Below are 25,476 nucleotides of genomic sequence, written 5' to 3' on the forward strand. Positions count from 1 at the left end.
TTTTATCATCTTTTGAGCTTGAAGGTCTTTTCTTTTCCTTTGGATTAGAATATAACTAAATAGTTGCCTTCCATTTTCTACAGTAAGAATCTATAAAGTAGATTGTGTATAAAGTATAAAGTAAAGTGTTTTCTAGTTTTGATACAATATTTTGGAGTGTTTATATCCTCCCACTTTTTGTGAATGCCTAAACCTGACAAACTTTTTCATCCAATTATATCACTACCAAGAACCCCAACATAATTAAAGAATGTATTAAAAAAACTTGGACATCTCGCAAAGGAGAGTGAATGTTCTATGAACTCCCAGTTACAATGCCTCCAGAAAATCAAAGACTTAATAATAGTAGAAGATAAGATTATGATTTCATTCAATGTCACAGAGATCTTTAAATACATGGAACAGAACTAGCGAAGAATCCACAGCAGCAATACTATATAATATACCCAACTTTACCAAAATTACCATATTTTTCGCCCTATAAGACGCACTTTTTTACTCCAAAAAAGAGGGTGAAAATCTGAGTGCGTCTTATAAGCCGAATGTAGCCACCTGGGTCCACTGTTCCCTCTAAGGTGCGCGGCAACAAAACACTGTGCAGCAGTTTCCAACTGCCGCGCGGTGTTTTGTACTGTCACAGGCGCCGGAGGCTGGGGAGGTCCTTTGCAGACGGCTAGAACTGGCCGCCCACAAAGGACCTCCCCGGACTTGTTTTGGTGAGCGCGGGGTGACTGACTCTAGTTCAGCAAAGCAAGCCCGGGGAGGTCCTTTGTGGGCGGCCAATCCTAGCTGCTTGCGCCCGGCGCTGCGGCTAAAATAAACCCTCAAAGCTCCTGCCTCTACTGGAATATCTGCTGCCGCCTCCTTCTCCTCTAACAGCACCACATTTGCTGCCCGACGCTGGGGCAGATTTCCGGACAGTGAGAAGTGAAGCCGCCAAAGCTCCCGCCAAAGCTCCCGCCCATGGCAGCGGCGGCACATTTGGAGTGAAGCCGCCAAAGCTCCCGCTGGCACCCCCGCCCATGGCAGCGGCGGCGGTGCGTCCCCCTCCACTCGGAGCATCTGAGCTGGGCACCGGGTTACCCTGCTGCCCCCTCCTCCTCCACCGTGCCTTTGAGAAGCCATGAGGCTTTTTTCCCCCTGCTGCCCTCCTCCGCCTTCCTACTGGCTCCCGCCCGTGGCAGCGGCGGCGGCGCCTCCCCCTCTGTTCGGAGCATTTGAGCTGAGCCCCGTTACCCCTGCCCCTCCTCCTCTGCTGTGCTTTTGAGGAGCCATGAGGCTGCAGGAGACAGTAGGAAGGCGGCGGAGGGCAGCAGGGGGAAAAAAAGCCTCATGGCTTCTCAAAAGCACGGCGGAGGAGGAGGGGGCAGCAGGGTAACGCGGTGCCCAGCTCAGATGCTCCGAGTGGAGGGGGACGCACGAGAAGTGAGAAGTGAAGCCGCCAAAGCTCCCGCTGGCGCCCCCGCCCATGGCAGCAGCGGCGGTGCGTCCCCCTCCACTCGGAGCATCTGAGCTGGGCAGCGCGTTACCCTGCTGCCCCCTCCTCCTCCGCCGTGCTTTTGAGAAGCCATGAGGCTTTTTTTCCCCCTGCTGCCCTCTGCCGCCTTACTACTGGCTTCCGCGGCTCATGGCTCCTCAAAAGCACAGCAGAGGAGGAGGGGGCAGGGGTAACGGGGCTCAGCTGAGATGCTCTGAACAGAGGGGGAGGCGCCGCCGCCACTGCCACGGGCGGGAGCGAGTAGGAAGGCGGAGGAGGGCAGGAGGGGGAAAAAAGCCTCATGGGGGATGCGCCGCCGCCGCTGCCATGGGCGGGGGCGCCAGCGGGAGCTTTGGCAGCTTCACTCCAAGTGTGGTGGTGCTGTTGGAGGAGGAAGAGGAGGCAAGGGCTCGTCGTCGGCATCTTCAGCAGCAGCCCTGCCCCCTGTGAAAAAAACCGAAGATGGAGCAGATCCACGCAGATGACGTCGCCGCAACATGACTGGAGGAGGAACTCTGGGAGTTGAAGTCCACAAGTCTTCAAGCTGTCAGGTTTGAAGACCCTGGGTTGTTTTTTTTTTTTCCTAAAGGGTTAAGGGTGCAAGGGTCTTGTAACTTGACAGCTTTAAGACTTGCATGCTTCAATGCCAGAGTTCCTGAGCCAACATGACTGGAGGAGGAATTTTGGGAGTTGAAGTCCACAAGTCTTAAAGCTGTCAAGTTTGAAGACCCCTTGGGGTTTTTTTTCCTAAAAGGTTAGGGATGCAAGGATCTTGTAACTTGACAGCTTTAAGACTTGCATGTTTCAATGCCAGAGTTCCTGAGCCAACATGACTGGAGGAGGAACTCTGGGAGGTGAAGTCCACAAGTCTTCAAGCTGTCAGGTTTGAGGACCCTGGGTTGTTGTTTTTTCTAAATGGTTAAGGGTGCAAGGGTCTTGTAACTTGACAGCTTTAAAACTTGCATGCTTCAATGCCAGAGTTCCTGAGCCAACATGACTGGAGGAGGAATTCTGGGAGTTGAAGTCCACAAGTCTTAAAGCTGTCAAGTTTGAAGACCCCTTGGGTTTTTTTTCCTAAAGGGTTAGGGATGCAAGGATCTTGTAACTTGACAGCTTTAAGACTTGCATGCTTCAATGCCAGAGTTCCTGACCCAACATTTTGGTTACTAAGCAGGAGCATTGTTAAGTGATACTATATAACACTTTTAATTAAGCGGGTACCTTGAATAAACATAACTTTGAGTTTCAAATAATACTGATTTTGTTGTTGTCTTAGGTGACACCTGTGAAAAAAATTCAGGTGATGCTCAGGCATAAAAATGTGCCGCTCAAATACTATACTTTTCTGCTCACACTGAAAAAAAATTAGAGGGAACATTGCCTGGGTCATCTAAAAATGGGGGACATAAAATTGTTCTTAAACTGCTGTTAACTTTATACAGTTGATATAAAATATTTTACTACAGTATTTTTTTCTAGATTTTACTACAGAATCTTTTTTTTCTAGATTTTCCTCCTTTAAAATTGGGTGCGTCTTATATTCCGGAGCGTCTTATAGGGCGAAAAATACGGTACTAAGATCAAAATACCCAGAATCATGGATCTCATTCACCTTTGCCTCACTATCTACTTTCAGTTTGATGGACAAATATGAATCAGAGTAATAACCATGGGATCACAACTCTCAGGACTCGTAGCACAGACTATGATATAGCATCTAGAAACTATAGCACTCTCATACATGGAACCAAAAATATGAATCCAATATGTAGATAATAATTTTGTCATAATAAAAAGGAACAATTAGAGAAGACACATGAAACAAAATTTCAAAGGAATAAAATTCATAAGGGAAGAAGAAAACAATAACACATAATGCTTCCTGGATAATCCTCACCAACAATGGCAGCAAACTAGAAATACATGTCTATTGAAAAACAACACACACTAACCAAGTGCCACTTGAAGCACCAAAGTAACAACCCAACTTTTCACAAGAGGAACTGTGTAAGAACATTATTGAGATAACCATAAATGCACTGCAGCAACCCAGAACACCAGAAAAAGGAAACAGATCACTATACAACGTCTTCCAACAAAATGGATACCAATGCAATTTTGTCAAAAGGTGCATGCCTACTCAACCCACTACATCACAACCAACGTAAATTATGAAAAAGATAACATTGCCATACATTTTAAAAAATCTCAGAAACAATCAACAAACTAATACAACCACATAGCATCACCATAACACACAAACCAACCAAAGCCCTCCAAAACATTTAAGTAAACTAAAAGAAGATAAAACAGAAGTCATCTTCAACATATATCGTAAAGCCAAGCCACTATTTAGGACAGACACAAGACTAGGAAAGCACATCCATGAAGATCAACTACCAATCAGTTCAATACAATGAAAACTGTTTAATTTCATAGCATATAGACAGACTTAACCATAGTTTCAACTGAGAAACTGTGACAATCCTAAACCAAGCTAAATCCAAAAATGTGGAATTTGTGGAAGCCTGACACTCGGAGAAATCATCCATCAATGGGCACATGGAGATAAACACCATTTATATACTATTCATAAGAGATCATTAAAAAGTTAAAAAGGAAACAAAAAGATCAAAACACCTCCACTCCAGCAATCAACACCAGATAAGAAGATTAAGGACAGGATTTACACTAGATAAACAATCAACAATTAATTAACTAAGAACAGCCTAATCAAGGGACTAGCAAGATGAAAAGAACATTCCCACCAACAGTGACAGGACAAGCTATTGAACATAAACAAAGACCAAATTGCACTCCCATCTGGTACCAAAGAGATTATGTATTCTGGTTAACAAAAAGTCTGCAAGCAAACAACCAACCCCAGAAAGTATCAAGGACTCCACATACATACTCATACAGAATACTGTATATAAATTCAGTGTAGTTGACCACAAGTTCCCATTAAATCCTTTGGAATCTTTTTAATATATTAATTCATACAAAGCAGAATTAGAAACTAAAAATAGCTTTTGAATGGTAAATGGATAGAGAGTTGATTTAAGAAGTATGGAATAAATGTGTAAGATAATACATATTATTAGATATTATGGAAGAAAGACAAGATATTTAAAGAATGGCTTTCCTTTATTAAATATTGAACTGGTAAGTGTTAGTCGGTCATCTTTGTTCAGAATTGATGTTTGCATCAAATATCTCTTGCATATTTAATGTGTTGCTTGCTGCTACTCTCCATCCTTTTTAACACTTGCATGAACTGATCTGCATATTACAGATAAATGTGGAATTATAATTCCCAGCACAGTAGTACAAAAAAGAAACAAAATGGTGAAATTAATACAATAGCAAAGTTTAAAGTAGCATAATATTTTATTAGGAAGTATATTACACGAAAGAAGGATGCTCAATATGCCAGTCTGTCACACTCTTTCTAATATAATCAGTAAAGAAGATGGGATAGAATTTGTTTTGTCAAACAAGGAATAGGAAGATTGCTGTGGTAGCCCTATTATGAATACATACCATCAATCTACATGGGGCATAGGATTAATGAAACCTAAGAATTTAAGAGATAAAGAAAGAAATGGAGCACAAATTGACATTATGTATTATCTTCATAGTAAAAGAGAAAGAGAATATGCTGCCTTCCCTAGTCCACTAAATATTATCAGGACGAAAAGTTCCAAGTGGATGAAAAGATCCAAGTGGCCTGACAACATTTCCAGATTTCTCCATTAGACTCTGGAAGAGGTGGCCTCAGTTAAAGATCCTATTTTCTGTAAAAGTTCTATTATAATTGCTGTGAGCATGCTGCTGCTCATTTCTATCTATGGATTGGGTCCATGATTTCCCTTTTCAGCTAAAAACTGATACGTATTTGCATATTCCGCAAGTATAGGTGCATGGCCTGAGGCCCCATGCACAAATGCAGCCTTCGAGAGATTTCATGTGTGATCCATTGACATGGCTTAGATTCAGGGGTGAAATCAACTTACCGTCACTACCGGTTCGCAAATGTACAATCCGTGAATGCGCAGAGCCTCAATGACGTCCAGGTGAGTGGGCGGAGCCTGCTATCGAGTGCGCCCGCAAAGATAAGTAGAACAGTGAGGGAGTGCCACGCAATTTAGATTAGCTAGAATGCAGGAAATCCGGAGATTCTAGCTCATATAAATCGCGTGACACAGCTGAAATACCAGTTCACCCAGACCGGTAGCATTTTTTTACTACCAGTTTGGGTGAACCAGTATCATTTCACCCCTTCTTAGAGTGCACTACTTTGTTTTGAGATCATTTATACACACTGCCATTTTTGCCATCTCTGATCCTTCCTCACTCTCCACTTTAACCTTCCATGGCAGCCTCCATATATCATCTTCTCATTGCCACATCTTCCATTGCCACATTCTGTCATCTACTGTCTTCTCAGGAAGTCAACTCCATTACCTTCATCACCCCTTTAACTCCATGCTCAGCCTGCATTCTCAAGTCTTCCTTCCAGCCTATGCAACAATACTCATGTTGTTATATTATTTACCGTACTTTTTGGAGTATAAAACACACCTTCCCCCCCACAAAAAAAACGTGGAAATGTTGTTGCATGTTATACACCAAATATAGCCATTTTTGGCCTCCCGAAGCCCGGCCCCTGCATTTCATTTTTGCAAAAAATGGGTGGAAAATGCCCCTGTTTTTGTGAAAAATGGCCCATTTTTTGCAAAAACGGGGGCATTTTTGCTTTCTTCTAGCCCTGCTGAAGCCTGCAGAGTGCTGCTGGGGGTTGGGGAGATCAAAACCTTTTTTCTTACTTACCTCTTCAAAATCTTGGTGTGTCTTATACACCGGTGTGTCTTATAGTCTGAAAAATACGGGTATGTATAATTAATTATTTATATGTTTATGTACTATTCATATATTTAAATACTTATTTAAATTTTTGTCAAGCTGCTTCTGTTTATCTTTTTGGTGTGGCCCAACTCCCTTTTGGCAATCATGCTCCCTTATATGCAATTTTAAATCTGTTGCAGCCCCTTGAACAAATAAAGATGTACACTTCCTGTTTACAGGATCCAGTCCTGGTTATATCATTATTATTGTAAAATAATTGTATGTATTGTGGTAATCAATACTTTGAATGGTCATGTATTCATTTTGACTATTTTCAGGGAAGTTTGAGTAAGTTAGGATAACTAGATTGAACAGCAAGAAAATGTACAATGGTGGCAAAAATAAATGCAATGCTTTGAAAGTGAGGCATGTTCCAATGTATAAATCCCTTAGTTAACTGGATAATTACTTAGATAAGCCATCCACAATTTTGGGATGGATTCAGCAGTTCTGATTGTTGAGCAAATATTAGCGAAGATTTACAGGCAAACTGGCAAGTGTTAATACATTTTTATAGCATTCCTTACAATTTTTGCTAGCATGAGATAGCTCATCTGTTTCCCATATAAAGACATGCTCAGAAACTACAGAATTGTTCCCTTATAGCCCTAGCCATTGACACACAAACATTCTCCACAGAAAGCAACCGAAAAGATTGTAAACTATTATGACATGCTTGGACCGATACTATTTGCAAGACTGCAAAATAAACTGAGCTATTTAGATTTTTGTAGCTCAATGACCCCTTTGGGTTAGTTATAATACTTTGGCAGTTGCAATCATGTAATAATCTATATTAGTAACAAACACTTTCCTTACCACCATTTCCATGAAGTGGGAGATGGCCAGCAAGCAAGTCTAAAGATTAAAAAAAAATATGGAAACTCTGTTCATACGAAATGCATTGTGGAAAGATATTGAGCCTCCAAACAAAGTATTATATTTATATGGTTTTACTGTCTCTTAGTTTTTCTTCAAGTCCCAAAATATACTGTCCATTCATTGGAAGAAGAGATCACAAGTCTCCTGTAATACAAAATGCCTTAACTTTTGTGGTTGAGTTTTTACTAAATTACACCAAAATCATGTGCCCTTTGATCACTTGCCACATAGGAGGAGGAGAGAAATCCCTCTCTGCCTAGTTCTCTCTCATCATTTTAATCACAGACTAAGGAATGTATTTGGTTATCTTCCCTTCTTCTTTTTCTTTTCTTACATACTGAGTATCTATTTATATCTCATCTCTTTTATTGGCTGAACCAATAACATTGTTGGAGTTTTGAGTGAATGAACCTGAGTAAAATAAATAAGCCTTTGAGGTTAATACTGCAATTGTTAAATTGTAACTTAGTGTTTGCTAAGCTGGCATTCCTGCAATTTTCAACTCCTAGAATTACCAGATAGCATGGCAAGGGCTTTTGGCCTTGAAGCTGTAGTCCAACAAAACTTGGAGAATGCAAGACTGGGGACAGTGTTTATGAGGGATTGGGAGCCAGATGTTATCATGGCTGGCAAAGTCTGCCCAGAGAAAGATGAGATCATGCGATTTCATACATCTTCTCCAGAGAGCTTCTTCTCATGAATAGACTCATGAATCAGCTTATGAGTCAAGCACTGAGAATTGCTTGACTCATAAGCAACCATCAAAACTCGTAATTGTAAGGTGGCCTTTATGAGCACAAAGCTCAAATGAGCCTCATTTCTTAATCACGTTAGAATTTACTTTTCAAATATTAAGTATGTTCTGAATGGTAACTTTTTATCATATTCACCATGTGAGCCTCCTACTCCTTAACAAAAAAAAAGATGCAATTATAAATCTAAAGATTTAGAAAAAAATATTTTTTGGAATAAAAAGGAAAGATATTTAGAGTGTTGATTTTGAAAAGTTAAAAACTGACTAGGAGTCCAGATGAATTTGAAATAAGACTTTGCAATTAAATATAAGAATCCTTTCCTGTGGGAAATTGCTGGGTTTTTGGATTCCTTCGGAAAAAATATTATGGGATGGGACTTGGAAAGTTGGGTTGCAGAGGGAACTAGAAAAAACTAAAGTTTACAATTAAAGGAGAAGAATGCTTAAAGTCAACTAGTTAACACGAAATGGAGCAAAATACTTTAACATTGGATATTTTGAACGATGTTTGTGAGCAATGGTCACAAAAGTTAATTTTAAGAATGACATCATAGATGGTGTATAAATGAGATTACAGAAGAAGAACAAGCTATATCAGACAAGATTGAAATTGATTTGAATGTAGATTCAGAAAGATAAACTACAACAACATACTATAATGATATTATATCATTATAAGATAGGCTTAAGATACAGAAGGATCTTGACAAACTTGAACATTGGGCACTATCTAATAAAATGAAATTCAATGGTGAAAAGAGTAAGGTTCTACATTTAGGCAACAAAAACGGAATGCACAGGTACAGTATAGGTGATACCTTGCTCAGTAGTAGTAACTGTGAAAGGGATCTTGGAGTCCTAGTGGACAACCATTTAAATATGAGCCAGCAGTGTGCAGCAGCTGCCAAAAAAGCCAACACAGTTCTAGGCTGCATCAACAGAGGGATAGAATCAAGATCACGTGAAGTGTTAATACCACTTTATAATGCCTTGGTAAGGCCACACTTGGAATACTGCATTCAGTTCTGGTCGCCACGATGTAAAAAAGATGTGGAGACTCTAGAAAGAGTGCAGAGAAGAGCAACAAAGATGATTAGGGGACTGGAGACTAAAACATATGAAGAACGGTTGCAGGAACTAGGTATGTCTAGCTTAAGAGAAAGAAGGACTAGGGGAGACATGATAGCAGTGTTCCAATATCTCAGGGGTTGCCACAAAGAAGAGGGAGTCAAACTATTCTCCAAAGCACCTGAGGGTAGAACAAGAAGCAATGGGTGGAAACTAATCAAGGAGAGAAGCAACTTAGAACTGAGGAGAAATTTCCTGACAGTGAGAACAATTAATCAGTGGAACAGCTTGCCTCCAGAAGTTGTGAATGCCCCAACACTGGAAGTCTTTAAGAAGATGTTGGATAGCTATTTGTCTGAAACGGTATAGGATTTCCTGCCTAGGCAGGGGGTTGGACTAGAAGACCTCCAAGGTCCCTTCCAACTCTACTATTGTATTGTATTATTATTGTATTGTATTGTATTGTAAGATATGAGGGAATGATTTTGAATGACGGAGGGAAGAGATGCTGCCAAGTGAATGATGGGCCAAGTGGGAGAGGAGTCTGAAGTTGTTTAACAGTCTGATGAATGTAAGGGGGGGGGCATGTCTTCTTTACTTAGTTATTGACAACTACAACTTGCATGTCCACATGTGCTATGATATCATTTTTCCCCCTTTGAATCTTCATCACTTCACTGTCTTAGGAAGTTTGCCTTCCCTTCAAAGAGTCAGAAGTTACTTTCATAGGATGGGACAATGATTCTGTGCTTAGATAGCCTTAAAATGGGATTCCCCCACCAGATCCCAGCTTTTGAAGTCACATGTAAGAAGCAATGAAGGGGAAGAGGCAGGGAAAATAGATGTTTTGGTACTGCTGGATTTCGCATATGTGTGTAAATGAGAAACGTGAAAGCTATAACTCAATGCTGTGACTAATTTCAGCCTCTAAAATAGCCATTCCTAATCAGGAGAGCTCTAGATATATTGACTTGACCTCTGGAACTCTGCAGATCATATCACTAAAATTCAGCAGCAAATGCAAACATCTAGGCATAAAATGTTTGCCTGCGTTTCCACAAAAAAATAGCAGTAGCATTTAGACTTATTTATCACTTCACGGTGCTTTACAGACCTTTCTAAGCGGTTTACATAATCAGCATATTGCCCCCAACAATCTGGGTGCTTATTTTACCCATCTCGGAAGGATGGAAGGCTGAGTCAACCTCGAGCCCAGTGAGATATGAACTGCCAAATTGTAGGCAGCCAGCAGTCAGCAGAAGTAGCCTGCAGTACTGCATTCTAACCACTGCAGCACCGCGGCTCTAGATATGCAGTCTAAAGAAAATAGGTACATCATATTCTTACTTGCTTAATTTACTTATTTGACTTAATTTTCCAGTTCTTATAAAGGTTTTTAAAAAACCGGCAAACTTTTATTCTATCTCCTCTGTTGACGTTGTGGGTGAAAATTAGGAGCCTGTGAATTCAAGTCCTGCCTTAGCCATGAATGCCAGAGGGGTGACTTTTGGCCAGTCACTCTGTCACCTCACAGGATTGTTGTAGGAAAAATAGGAGGGGGAGAGGTGTGTTGGATATGTTTGCTGTCTCGAATTATTTGTAAAAATAATAAAGATGGGATACATACCTACAAACAAACAAGTAAATAAAAAATAGGAAGTGTTGACAATTCCTGGACAATAGTATTATAGTTTGGAGGGCAGATTAAAGAAGACTGCCATCTAAAGAGTGATTCTGAGTAGGTCTTGAGTAGCTGGGGAATTCTGGGAGTTGGAAGTCCAGATCTCTTAAAGTTGCAAGGGCTGAGAAACAATGGTCTATATCCATGATGGCGAACCCACGGCACATGTGCCACAGGTGGCACGCGGAGCCATTTGTTAGGACACTTAAGGCATTGCCCTGTCAGCTCCAGTGCGCATGTGCGCGCTGCCAGCTAACTTTGGCCTTCTTTTGCCCTCCGGAGGCTTCCTTCAGGAACTTCCTTGAAGCCTCCGGAGCGCAAAGAAACGGCCCTATGGGCAAACCGGAAGTTCGGGAATGGACTTCCGATTTGCTCGTAGGGCCAGTTTTCACCCTCCAGAGCCTTCAGGAGCCTTCAGGAGGCTTCCCTGAAGGCTCCGGAGGGCAAAAACCGGCCCTATGAGCAAACTGGAAGTCCGTTTCCAAAGTTTCAGTTTGGCCATAGGGCAGGTTTTTCATGCTCGGAGGCTTCAGGGAAGTTCCTGAATCCTCCGGAGGGCTTCTGGGGGGGGGGGAGGCTGTTTTCGCCCTCCCCAGGCTCCTAGAAAGCGTCTAGAACCTGGGGAGGGTGAAAAAAGTGTGCCAAAAATGAGGGGAAATGCACACTGGGATCGTGCGCATAGCATTATGGATGTGGCACGCCCGCACACAAGCCCTCTGCGCTCTTCCCGCTTTTGGCAAGCGAGCCAAAAAAGGTTCGCCATCACTGGTCTATATGATGTTGATTTTCTACACTGCAAATGAGAAAGTTTCAATCACTTTGCAGCAAGTCGTATGGAATGTATGCAAAACGATGGAAGATCTGACTTTTCTGGCTTTGTTAATAAATACCATGTGTTGTTTTACTGTTGCTGATTTTTCTAAGTCTGGCACTATTTTCCCTTCTTTCCTGTTCTGTGTTAAAAGAAGAGCAAGAAAACTGCTTAAAGCATAATGAAATTTACAGAGATCAAGGAAAATGCATAAACCAACATAATTTAGCTTGAAACTTTAAGATGAATTATTTTATATTTGTGGGAAAGTGCCTGTTCTAGAAGAACATATCAAATTTCATGGAATTGTTTATTCGCCAGTACTCTTCAGAAAAGGGACAACCCCCCCTAAGATTTCACACAGCTCCTAATGAAACACTGTATATAAAGACAGAGATAGAACGCTTTCAGTCAGAATGGAGAAAATCCAACCCTCTCCTAAATTAGCCTGGGACAAGTCACCTCTCCAGTTCAATTCTTCAGTGTTATTATGACGGCTGTCCAAATATTTTGGACTACTACCGCCATGATTCCTAGCAAGCACAGTTGTCATTGTTGGATGTGGATTGCCATAGTTGTAGAGTAACACATATTGGGGCGTCCAGCAAGTTGGGGAAAATTATACAGGTAGTCCTCGAGTTATGACCACAGTTGAGACCAGAATTTTGCTTGCTAAGCAAGACGGTTGTTAAAGTGGGTCATGTCCAGTTTTACAACCTGTGTTGTCATGGTTGTTAAACGAATCACTCTGCATTTTAGTGAATCGGGATCATTAAGTGAATCTGGTTTCCTCCACTGACTTTGTTTGCTAGCTCGCTGGGGAAGTCACCAATGGCAATCACATGAGTCCAGTATTCTGCAAATGTCATACATGCACGCTGTGTTGCCAAGCACCCAAATTTTAATCACATGATCATGGGGATGCTATGATGATAATAACTGTGAGGAACAGTTGCAAGTAACTTTTTTGAATGCTGTTGTAACTTCACATGGTCACTAAACAAAAGATTGTAAATTGAGAACTACCTGTAATTTACATTACCTTCAGATGTTTCCCCTGTGTAGTCTTACTGATGTATAGAAGCCTTATTATTAAGCTTTGTAGTACAAAGCTGTACTATTAAGCTTTGGCTTGTTACGTCTAAGTGACAAAAAAACTGCCCCTAGGCATTCCATTAACCTTCTATTGATCAGACTAATAATGCTATCTGTATAGAGGACTATATGAACAATTGCTTCTCCTATCTTTAGCCATATTGGTTAGAAATGATGGGAGTTGTACGTAGTTCTATGGCATTTAAGTAATCAATATTGTCATTCCTTTCATAAAAGTTCTCAAAAGTTATTAAAACTAGGTTTTTTTATCGTATATTTTTACTTAAACATAATGTGGTTGTTGAGACCGTAAGAGACATCTCAGTTATGAACTACCTAATTGTTAGATCTGGGCAACGAGAGAACAGACTGCGGACACGAAGTGACTTAACAGCTCTTTATTAGTAGGAGAAGTGATCCAGCTTGCTCTGTGGCCGGAGGGTTCCCCTTTTATAGTACTCGGGTACGCCTCTCGACCAATCAGAGCGATACCTGTTTCCCGCTGTAGCAGCGGACCAGAGAGAAGACTTCCTCCGATATATGCTAATATCTAACACCCCTCCCCTCTTAGACGGAACATTTCGGTTGGTTATGTAGTCCTTAAGGTATGTTGGAGTCTGCCTTACTCGAGTGGAACGTCGCAGTTCGGGTTGGTTAGGAGTGGTTGCAGGATCGGCTGCTTTCTCAGTTTCAAGTCCGGGGTTTTGCATGCTTTCGTTGTTCGGGTGTTCGGGGGTCTGCTCGCTTTCGTTGCTTGGGGGTTGTTCCGTTTCGCGCTCGACCTCTTGTTCTGTCCTTGGCTCGCAGGTGTCGTAGTTCTTTGTGTTGGGGCTCTCGAGTGGCTGGCTTTGCAATGGCAGGTAGCTCTCGTTCTCTGTTCGTAGATCTGAGTGTGCCAGGCGACCCCGTAGTTGATCGATGTGCCTTTTCCAGTTCCGCCCATCTTCTAGTTCCAACAGATACGATCGTGGACCCGTGATGCCAATGACCCTTGCCGGCATCCACAATGTCCCCCCTGCATAGTTGTGGGCGTATACTGAATCCCCTATGCTAAAACTCCGAATTTTGCTTGTAGAGTCTGGGGGAGCTGTGGCAGAGTAATTTGGGTGAAGACGGTCCAGGTGAGACCGTAGACGGCGGCCCATGAGTAGTTCAGCGGGGCTCCTACCCGTCGTTGCGCTGGGGGTAATGTGTTGGATCAATAGGTAATGGTCAATGCGTGTTTGCCAATCACCTGGACCCATCCTAGCGAGGGCCTCTTTTGCGAATCGCACCATTCTCTCCGCCTGTCCATTTGATGCCGGATGGAATGGCGCGACGAGGGCGTGCCGAATTCCCTGACCTGCTAGATATGTCTCAAATTGCATGGCCGTGAACTGGGGCCCGTTATCGGAGACCAGGAGGTCGGGCAGGCCATGAGTGGCGAAAAGTCGCCGTAGAACCTTAATGACTGCCTCTGCTGTGGTTGAAGTCATTAGGACTACTTCTAGCCATTTCGAGTATGCATCCACAACTATAAGGAAAGTCTGACCTTGGAATGGCCCTGCGAAGTCGATGTGTATTCGCGACCAGGGTGCTTTAGGCTTCTCCCATTCTGTGGCGGGCGCTTCCAGGGGTGCTGGTCTCGATTCCTGGCATGGGTCGCAAGTGGCCACCCATTCCTCTATCTCTTTGTCCATGTTTGGCCACCAAACGTAACTTCTTGCTAACGCCTTCATCCTAACAATCCCCGGGTGCCCAACATGTAATGCATCTAACACATTTCTACGTAACGCATAAGGAATAACAACTCGATCCCTCCACAATAAACAACCTTGTAACACTGAGAGTTCGTCCCGTTTCGACCAAAACACTTTGAATTCCGGGCCCACGTTTCCCTTCGGCCACCCCCTCCAAACCCAAGTTAGAACTTGTTTTATTAAACTGTCTTTAGAGGAGAACCTTGCAACGTCGCAGGAAGAAACCGGTCCCGAGTCCAAACAATCAATGAGCAACACCGGTACTTCGGGAGTGGGGTCTGGCAAAAGGTCCGGTAGTGGGCAACGGCTGAGTGCGTCTGCGTGTCCTAGAGTGGACCCCGGTCGATGAATTAACTTGTAGGAGTACGCAGCCAGGAACACAGTCCACCTGGTCATGCGTGGAGAAAGGGAGACTGGAGTGGGGCGGTTTCCCGCCAAAAGTCCCAACAGCGGTTTGTGATCTGTAATCAGTTCAAAATCGCGGCCGTAGAGGTATTCGTGGAAACGTTTTACTCCAGCTACAGCAGCTAGCGCTTCCCTGTCCATCTGGCTGTAATTCCTCTCGGCCGATGAAAGAGTCCTGGAGTAGAAGGCGATGGGTGCTTCTTTTCCGTCTGGCATCCGGTGGCTGAGGACTGCGCCGACTCCAAAAGGTGATGCGTCGCAGGTCAATACCAGCGGTAGTGTCTGGCTGTATTGGACTAACAGCGAGTCAGTGGTGAGCAGGCGCTTTACTCCGGCAAAAGCTGCTGCTTCGGATCGTCCCCATTTCCATGGTGTGTTCCTCTGGAGTAGACGGTGTAGTGGCTCAGCAACGGTCGCCTTCTGTCTCAGAAAAACGCTGTAGAAGTTAAGTAGTCCGAGGAAGGCCTGCAACTCGGTCTGATTTCGTGGTGTGGGGGCGTCCTGGATCGCCTTAATTTTCTTTGACGTGGGGTGTATTCCCTGACCATCGATTCTATAACCCAGGAATTCTACGCTAGGCACGTTAATTTGGCATTTTTCTTTTTTAAGGCGGAGACCCTTCTCTCTGATTCTGGCCAAAACAGTTCTAACTCTTTTATTTAATTGCTCCTCATTTGCAGCGGACACTAAGATGTCGTCGAAATAGGGGACGACTCCCGGTATCCCTTGCAAAAGTCGTTCCATGACGCTCTGGAACAAACCTGGAGCAATGCTCACACCGAATTGTAGCCGGTTGCATTTGAATGCTCCTCTATGCGTCACTATGGTTTGGGCCTCCGCTGTGGCGCTATCAACGGGCAACTGCTGGTAAGCTTGTGCCATGTCTAATTTAGCAAATATCTTTCCTGGCCCCAGCGAGTGCAATAGGTGCTGTACTACTGGCACAGGATATGCGCTTTGTTGTAATGCGACATTAAGTGTGCATTTATAGTCCGCGCAGATGCGGACTGACCTGTCTGACTTAACGGGGGTCACAATGGGAGTTTCCCAACGCGCGTGATCCACCGGCTCTAGGATTCCTTGCTCCACTAACTTATCTATCTCCTTATCAATTTTTGGGCGGAGTGCAAAAGGCACTCGTCTCGGCTTAAGTCGGATTGGCGCCACCTTGGGGTCTAAATTAAATAAGATTGGTTTACCCACATACTTACCAAGACCGGGGCTGAACACATCCTCGAACTCCTTAAATATCTGCTCAGCGCTGCTGTTTTCCACGGCGTTGATTCCGGTGACTTCTAACCCCAATGCTTCAAACCAATCTAGTCCAAGAAGGTTCTGTAATGGTGCGCTGGCGACGGTCACGGGCAGCTGGGCTACGATGTCCTTGAAACGGATCTGGAATGTGCCTTGGCCCACAATGGGGACTTGGTTCCCCTGGTAGTCTCGAAGCAGGATGTCTGGAACACGTAGTTGGCTCTTTTTGAGGCTAGGGATAGCCTGTTTCATGGATGCCCATGAAATGATCGTCAGGGACGATCCTGTGTCAACTTCTAGCTCGCAAGGTGAGCCCTCCAAGAAGACTGTGACTTTCAGCTTTTTAGGCCGCTTGGTGCGGACCTGACTTATTGTGGTGAGATACGTTCGCAACTCCTCTCTCTGGGTCAACTCTATCTCCGCATTTGTATCCTGAAGATACTCTCGTTGAGCGTCTTGGTAGAACGCTCTCTCAGCTCTTTGCGAGTAATCTCTCTGGGAATACGCTCGCTCAGCTCTTTGGGGATTTTCTCTCTGGGTAAACACTTGTGGATTTCTCTCTGGGCGCCCTTTTTGATTTCGCCAAGCCCCTGGGTTGGGGTTCTGTTGGCGGTACATGGGTGGCTGCCGTGAGGCAGGGACTTCGCTCCGGCACACTCGTGCGATGTGCCCAAGTTTGTCGCAGTGCGAACAAACAATGTTCCTGAACCGACAGGTAGACCGGGGGTGATTCCCTCCGCAGCTTGCGCAGGGCGGCAAACGGGATCCGGGTCTCCCCCCAGGTCTCACGTGACTGCTCCGCATCAGGTGACTTTCCTCTAGCTCGGGATCCTCGAAGTCTGGAATTGTGTCCTCGTAGTGGACTCTGGTGTGTCTTGGCGCTGGCTGGTTTGTGTTGAACCCGCGTTGAATTGTCTCTGCTGATCTTTCTGCTGCTTCTGAAGCTCTTGCCTCTTCGAGTACAATCTGTAGGCTTAAATTGGTTTTGGCCAACAGCCGTTTTTGTAGGGAAATGTCTCTCAGCCCGCATATGAGTCGATCCATGATCTGTTCATCCAGGTCTCTGAATCCACAATGTGTGGCTGCTTTTCGTAGAGCTGCAACGTACTGGTTGATAGATTCTCCCGCCTTCTGGTTCCTCGTGTTGAATGCTTGGCGGCAAACGTGGCGGGAAGGTTTTGGCGCGAAATGGGTTTGTAGCATTTGTTGTAGCGTCGTCCATGATACCGCCTGAATGGGGGTTGGTTCAGAGAGGTCCCTGGCCGTCTCGAAAACTTCTCGGCCGCAGTAGCTCAGGAATATATTTTTCTTTCGAGAGTCCGGTATGCCTGTATATTCGTTTGCTTCGAGAAAACACTCGAACCTGAGCATGTATGATTCCCAATGATCAGCGATTGGGTCGAATGGAGCTGGAGGAGTGTGCATCGCCATTTTCCTTGTTTGAAATTGCCGCGCTGCGGTGTCCTGAGATGGCTGCCGGTATTTCTGCCGATTCCTGGCTGGATCGAATCCGGGGATTCTGAAGTAGCGTTCTTCGTCCTATCTGTCTCTCGATCCCACCTTCGTCGCCAATGTTAGATCTGGGCAACGAGAGAACAGACTGCGGACACGAAGTGACTTAACAGCTCTTTATTAGTAGGAGAAGTGATCCAGCTTGCTCTGTGGCCGGAGGGTTCCCCTTTTATAGTACTCGGGTACGCCTCTCGACCAATCAGAGCGATACCTGTTTCCCGCTGTAGCAGCGGACCAGAGAGGAGACTTCCTCCGATATATGCTAATATCTAACACTAATGTTATCATAATTCATTGATCCATTTTTTGATCTTGGACAAGATTAAGAATATTCTGGGCCAAGCATAGGATTCTTTCATTCCAGGATGCTTAATACAGTGATACGCTGAGAGAAATTCAGAAGGAAGAATAGAACAGTATCAATAAAAGAACTTAAATAAAAGTCTATATTTACGAAATATAGTCTGAACCTAGATTCTTATATTTAAGGATTAAAGGCATCCAGACACAAGAATTTCCACTCTGCAGAACAGTCTTTCCTGGGCGAATTGAAAAACTGTCCCTTTGCTTTGCTGATCTCTGCCTGTTGTTGAAGTAATTTTTATTTAGTTTTTGCTTTGGCTCAAATGACGAATATTTATTTTCAACTGGCTTCTCTGCACTTTATAGTATGATTTGTTTTTTCATTCATTTATGTTTATATTTGTAGTCCATCTTTCCTTAATAGGGCACAATAATATAAAACCACTAATGATAAAATATTAGTAAAACCTTTTTTTTTAAAAAAACAGCTAATCCCAATACATTACTTGGACTTCAGTAAGGCATTTGATAAGGTAGACCATAACCTACTACTAGATAAAGTAGAAGAATGTGGGTTAGACAGCATCACCACCAGATGGATTCGTAACTGGCTGACCAACCGCACTCAACGTGTAGTCCCCAATGGAACTGCATCTTCATGGAGGGCTCTGTTTTGGGCCCAGTACTCTTCAACAACTTCATCAATGATTTGGATAAGGGAATAAATGGGGAACTCATCAAATTTGCAGATAACACCAAGCTGGCAGGAATAGCCAACACTCCAGAAATAGGCTAAAGATACAGAAGGATCTTGACAAACTTGAACATTGGGCACTATCTAATAACTTGAACATCTAATAACTTGAAACTTGAACATTGGGCACTATCTAATAAAATGAAATTCAGTGGTGAAAAGAGTAAGGTTCAACATTTAGGCAACAAAAATGAAATGCACAGGTACAGAATAGGTGGTACCTTGCTCAACAGTAGTAAGTGTGAAAGGGGTCTTGGAGTCCTAGTGGACAACCATTTAAATATGAGCCAGCAGTGTGCAGCAACTGCCAAAAAAGCCAACACAGTTCTAGGCTGCATCAACAGAGGGATAGAATCAAGATCACGCGAAGTGTTAATACCACTTTATAATGCCCTGATAAGGCCACACTTGGAATACTGCATTCAGTTTTGGTCACCACGATGTAGAAAAGATGTGGAGACTCCAGAAAGAGTGCAGAAAAGAGATGATTAGGGGACTGTAGACTAAAACATACGTATGAAGAACGGTTGCAGGAACTGGGTATATCAGGTTTAATAGAAAGAAGGACTAGGGGAGACATGATAGCAGTGTTCCAGTATCTCAGGGGTTGCCACAAAGAAGAGGGAGTCAAACTATTTTCCAAGGCACCTGAGAGTAGAACAAGAAGCAATGGGTGGAAACTAATCAAGGAAAGAAGCAACTTAGAACTGAGGAGAAATTTCCTGACAGTTAGAACAATTTATCAGTGAAACAGCTTGCCCCTAGAAGTTGTGAATGCCCCAACACTGAAAGTTTTTAAGAAGATGTTGGATAGCCATTTGTCTGAAATGGTATAGGGTTTCCTGCCTAGGCAGGGGGTTGGACTAGAAGACCTCCAAGGTCCCTTCCAACACTGCTATTGTACTGTATTGCATCCAACCCTAAAGAAAAGAAGATTCCAATGTACCATATTTTTTGGAGTGTAAGATGCACCAGAGTATAAAATGCACCAAGATTGAGAAGAGGCAAATTAAAAAAAGTTTTTGCACTCTCCCAAAAAACAGGCAACTTTTCACAAAAACTGGCATGTTTTTTGTTAAAAACGGGCATGCATAGCCTTTAGGAGGCTTGTAGAGTGCTCCCAGGGGCTGGGGGGGGGGGGGGAAATGAATTTAAAAGGGTCCATTTTTCTCTCATTTCTGCCCTCCCCAGCCCCCAGGAGCACTCTGGAAGCCTCCTAAAGGCTATGCACGGCCGTTTTTGCAAAGGGGGCGGGGTTTCAGGAGGCCAAAAATGCTGTATTCAGCGTATAAGACGCACTCAGATTTTCACCCTCTTTTTTGAGGGAAAAAGGTATGTCTTATACTCCGAAAAATATGGTAGGTGCGAGAGGAACCTTTACCTTTATATGTCGTATGCAATAAAATCAAATACAACCATCTTAAATTTGCTCCCATATCAATAGATAATTAATGCAGCTTTTTCGGGATCACTTTAATATTTTCCTCCTGCATTCCTTTCCTCCTAGAAGCCTTGCACTTTGATTCAAAAATGGTTTTCAGATTGTCTTCAAAAGAGTTCTTTGTAGGATACTCTTAAAATAATTTAAATGAAAGTTTCATTTGATCAAAGTTTACTGGAACATTGCCATAACTGAGGAAAGGCAATCCCACCAACTTGTGTCCCTCTCAACTCTGCTTTTTTGACCGCCCTCCACCCTATGTTGCGGGGCAGTAAACAGCCCCAGAACAGTGCAGCTCTGGAACTACTTGAAATGCCCCAGGAAGCTGCAGCCAACCTAGTCCAATCTTACTTGCCTTCACCACTCTGCACTCCGAAACCTGTGCTGCCCTTCACTCTGCCACCCCAGATGACTTTCACCCTCATTTTCTCACTTCCAATGATGACGAGATGTAGCTGGCTGACTGTCTCCTCAGCAGCAGTAGCAATATGGTGAAAGTCAGCTGAAAGTCAGCTCCAAGATAGCAGGCAGAGCCAAAAGGACACAGATTGAGGAGATGGGTGAGGGAGGTGCAGTACCTCTGTGGTCATAAGTGGGAATGGATTGCTGAGTGCACAAATGTTGATCATGTGACTACAGAGAAACAGCAATGGCCATAACTTCATAAATCCCTTCAGTGCCATCATAATTTCAAATGATTGTTGAACAAATGGTTGTAAGACAAAGATTACCTGCAGTGATAAGTGATAAATTTAGAATTAAAAGAGACATTATCTTAAGATTTAATTCTCTGCTTTTTCATTGGTTAGACTTTGAGGTTCATTTTTGGAATCTTGCAAAGTTGGACAGAATAATTATAAGTTTCAAGCTATTTTGAGAAGCCATTGCAATCTTGGGAAAAATAGGGTTATTTAGAATTGTTTAAATATTACTGTACATAGGATTATTGGATTAATTATTATTGATTATCGTTAGGAATGTAAGCTAACAGTTGGGTTAGCAATATATAAACCAGGAATGGTAGTACTGTTTCTTTAAGTACTGCTGTAATATGATTGGTTGCTGTTACTTCAAGAAGCCATAAGAGGGAGCCAGAATGACTGTTAGCTCTCTGTTTGTTAGATGCTAATCGGTGGATGTATCGTGAGTTACTGTGTTTTTGCTACTGTTAGCCTAAACTGATTATTTGATACTGGACTGTGTTCGAAGAATCATTCCTTAACTGAGAACATTGATAACTGAATGACTGAACCGTGTATGACTTGGACTGTAAATTGAACTCTGAATACCTCTATATTTCCACATAGTAAACTACTATATTTTTATACTATTCGTTGTCCCTGTATGGTAGTTTGTGCATGTTCTTCCATACCACTCTCATTACGCTTCTCTGCACACTCGCTCTCCTAACGGGGAGCTTACTTACTTAACAGCAGTTAGCCCAGGTTACATCCATCTCCTTAGTCTGCAAGGCTTGGAACAGATATTCATTATAATATTTACATTATTGCCAGGGCCAAATTAAAGGCTGAAAAATATTCTCAAACCTCTCACATGGCTGGACATATTTTCCCTATAAATCTTGTAAATTAGATTGTCCAAAGAGTGCAGTATTCACTGTTCTTTAATATGCCTCCACATTTGCATGTACATATGAGCAAATTATTTAGACTTCAAGATGAAACTAGTTGACTAAACTTTAAGAAAACAGTTAACCACAGTGGTGAATTTTTTTTTACTACCGGTTCTGTGGGCATGGCTTGGTGGGTGTGGCATGGGAAGGATACTGCAAAATCCCCATTCCTTCCTGGGGGAAGGATAGTGCAAAATTTCCATTCCCATCCCACTCGGGGGCCAGCCAGTGGTGGTATTTGCCAGTTCTCTGAACTATTCAAAATTTCCGCTACCGGTTCTCCAGAACCTGTCAGAACCTGCTGAATTTCACCCCTGGTTAACCATCATCAGAGTGTCTGGTTGGGAAGTGTGATATTTTAATCCCGAAAATTGCCAAGGTAGGGAAGGCTTGCTTTGAACATTGTACAGATGTTTATTCGGTCCTTAGGCAAAAATGTATCTGTGAACACTTTGAAATGTTTCTTTCAAAATACAGAATAAGATTGAAGCACTCAATACTCATTTTCACCAAATTTTCATTTGAATCCACATAACATGTTTGCAGAATCATCCTTATCTAGCTTTCCTTTCCCCTTTTAGGTACTGTCAGCAGCCACAAAATTTCATCACAGAATAATTATTTTTCATGGGAAGATTCTATTTTCAATACCTCCATACATGCTGCAATTCAACATGGAAAATGGAAACTACTCACAGGCAACCCTGGTAAATTTCTGGTGGTATTTGGAAAATGTTTGTTGAGCACTGGGTACTTGACAATGTTGAAAGCAATGGATGCTTCAAAGCAGGACTTGCAGTGTGGAGATCCTTTCGAATCCTGTTTTGCTCCTGCTTCATTCTCTGCCTTTTCTGAGCTGATTTTTTTTTTAAAGATTATTTTACTTAACACATTTAAAGGGGAAGTTGATTAAAACAAAGTACCAGCCCTTAGCATGGTCTTTATAAAAATGCATCTAGGCCAGAGGTCCCCAAACTTGGCAACTTTAAGACTAGTGGACTTCAACTCTTAGAATAGCTGGCTGGAGAATTCTGGGAGTTGAAGTCCACAAGTCTTAAAATTGCCAAGTTTGAAGACCTCTGATCTAGGCCCTGCATAGGCCTCACAACCATTGTTGTAGCCAACCATTCTTTCAGAAGGTGTGGTCACTTGCCTTGACAACAAGAAAAAGCTAGATGGAACATTTTCTTCTTCTGCCAATGGATATAACTTTCTTCTATCCATTAAAACCGTAGGAGATTCTGATTGTAAGCATGTTTGCTCAATAGTAGCTACCACTACTTTCTATTTCAAGCACTAAACCTGGACTGGAATTACCAAATATATTTGCAAGAAAGTCTCTTATTTATGTCATGTTGCTTTGAAACTTTCTTTTAATTCCTCTTTCCTGCTTTCTTTTACTCTAAAATCACAACCAACAAAGCAACCTCAACAGCTTGCATGCATAGTTGTATTAGTGCAAGGCTCTCCTTCAGTCTGTATTTTCAAAATACAATATCTGACTTCACAGTTTCTTGGCGAAGTCATAATTACTGAATGAAAATACAGGAGGAATAAAAACTAATATGAATGGGTGCCTTTAAAAAAAGAAGAAGAAGAATTGAAGGACAGATTTTAGCCACACGCAAAAAAGCTAGGTCAGCTTCTTCTTTCCCAATCAATTCCTGTGGAGATGCAAAAATGGATAAAAACTGGAAGACGTAAAATGCAGGATAGACTTACTTTACTTAAAGCAGTGTTTGGCAATCTTGATGAAGTAGAATAAGGACTTCAAATCCACATATCTTAAAGCCGCCACTGTTGAGAAATATTGACTTAAAACAATAATATATTACTCTTCAGTATAATATATTCCATGATGATTCACTATAAAGTACAACTATATAATTAAAAAGCTGTTTTCAATTCAGAATTTGCCAGAAATTCAAAACTAATCCAGATAGCCAAATAGAAGCTCTCTTGTTCCAATCTTTAAGTGTATCTTCTTGTTTCCATCAAATAAAAAAAAACAACCTGATTTTGTCTAAAAATCTCAAGATTTAAAGAAAGAATCTCTAGTGGAGAAGACAAAAATAACGTCGAACATAATCAATGGAAAACCCATCGCTTTTGACTATTGATGCTCGTAGGGGGAAAGTTAAGCTAGTATACAGTTTAATGGGGAGACTATATACTTGCTGGCACTCAACTTCCTTTATTTTATTTTTTTGTATCTTGAAAATATTGCTTATCTCTGGTTTTTTTTCCTGTGGACACACAGAGAGAATGAATGAGGTATAGTGAAATATAAAGGAAAATATCAAAACAAGCCAAAAAGTAATGAACTGCAACCAAGTGGCTTTGTCACATGCACATTTTCATACATGTTATAAAAAACATTAATTTTTATTAATGTTTAATTTCTCTTCATAGTACCTGATACTCTCTTGTTCATTTAAGGGATCTGAACTGACCCATTACCACCACAACAGAATCAAGTCTAGGTAGCAAATTCAGTTCCATGTCAATGTAATTGAAGAACCTAGAACAGGGGTGTCCAAACTTGGGAACTTTAAGACTTGTGGACTTCAACTCCCAGAATTCCCCAGCCAGCATGGCTGGCTGGGGAATTCTGGGAGTTGAAGTCCACAAGTCTTAAAGTTCCCAAGTTTGGAGACTCCTGACCTAGAACCTGCAAACAAGTTGGATTCCAATTATGAGGCAAATACATTCCCAGCTAATCTTTGATCTTCTCTTTATAGGCTGCAGCCATTGGTTTCCACCCCCGTCTTTATTCAATGAGTCAGATACTTTGTCATTAGATCCATCCACAAAGAAGCTTTGGCTGTTTGATGTTGTTCATGATGCTGAAGAAAGAAATGATTTGTCAGAACAATATCCTGATATTGTGAAAAAACTGCTGTTGCGACTCCGGCACTACCAGAAGAACTCGGTCCCTGTGTTCTACCCAGACGAAGATCCGCGCTGTGATCCGTCTGCACAAGATGCTTGGGGGCCTTGGTTGTAGGAACTTGCACAACAGACATTATTATGTCATGCAGTGGGGTTGAAAAATGGTTTGCCATTCTCCATTTGTATACATCAGATGTACCGTATTTTTCAGAGTATAAGGCGCATCAAGATTTTGAGGAGGCAAATTTTTAAAAAAAGTTTTTGCACTCTGCAGACCTCCCAAAAACAGCCCGTTTTTCACAAAAACAGGCCCGGTTTTTGGCATGCATAACCTTTAGGAGGCTTATAGAGTGCTCCTGGGGGCTGGGGGGGGGGAAATTGAGCAAAAAACATCCATTTTTTTGCTCATTTCTGCCCTCCCCAGCCCCCAGGAGCACTCTGGAAGCCTCCCAAAGGTTATGCACAGCCATTTTGGGGAAGGGGGCGGGGTTTCAGGAGGCAAAAAATGCTGTATTCAGTGTATAAGATGCACCCAGATTTTCAGCCTCTTTTTTGAGGAGAAAAAGGTGCGTCATACTCCAGAAATACAGCATGTGTTCTTGCATAAGAAGATGCAGATACAGCAGCCATTCCATAGACTCAGGGATACAGGGAAAGAACTCTGGGATCATTTTATTGTACCTTGACAGCAGTGGTGGGTTTCAAATTTTTTTAGAACCTATTCTGTAGGTGTGGCCTGTTTTATGGGAATGGCTCAGCAGTCATATGACCAGGTGGGCATGGCCAATTTGAAAAATGTGCTGAAACTCACTTAACAACACTTGCTTAGTAACCACAATTTTGGACTCAATTGTGGTCATAAATTCT

General features: G+C 42.6%; 1 protein-coding gene across 1 annotated transcript in view; it reads left to right on the top strand.

The window, feature by feature from the left end:
- ARSB (arylsulfatase B) overlaps positions 1-24,901 on the top strand; it is a 78,544-nt gene extending 53,643 nt beyond the window's left edge. Inside the window, exons 7-8 of the mRNA XM_081942481.1 lie at positions 22,299-22,424; positions 24,459-24,901. Coding sequence (XP_081798607.1) covers positions 22,299-22,424; positions 24,459-24,724 — 392 coding nt within the window. The 3' untranslated portion in view covers positions 24,725-24,901. The remainder of the gene's footprint in view (positions 1-22,298; positions 22,425-24,458) is intronic.
- Positions 24,902-25,476: the final 575 nt, after the last annotated feature.

The sequence above is a fragment of the Natrix helvetica genome, assembly GCF_964273705.1.
Source record: "Natrix helvetica genome assembly, chromosome: 2".
In the NCBI taxonomy this organism is placed as follows: domain Eukaryota; kingdom Metazoa; phylum Chordata; class Lepidosauria; order Squamata; family Natricidae; genus Natrix; species Natrix helvetica.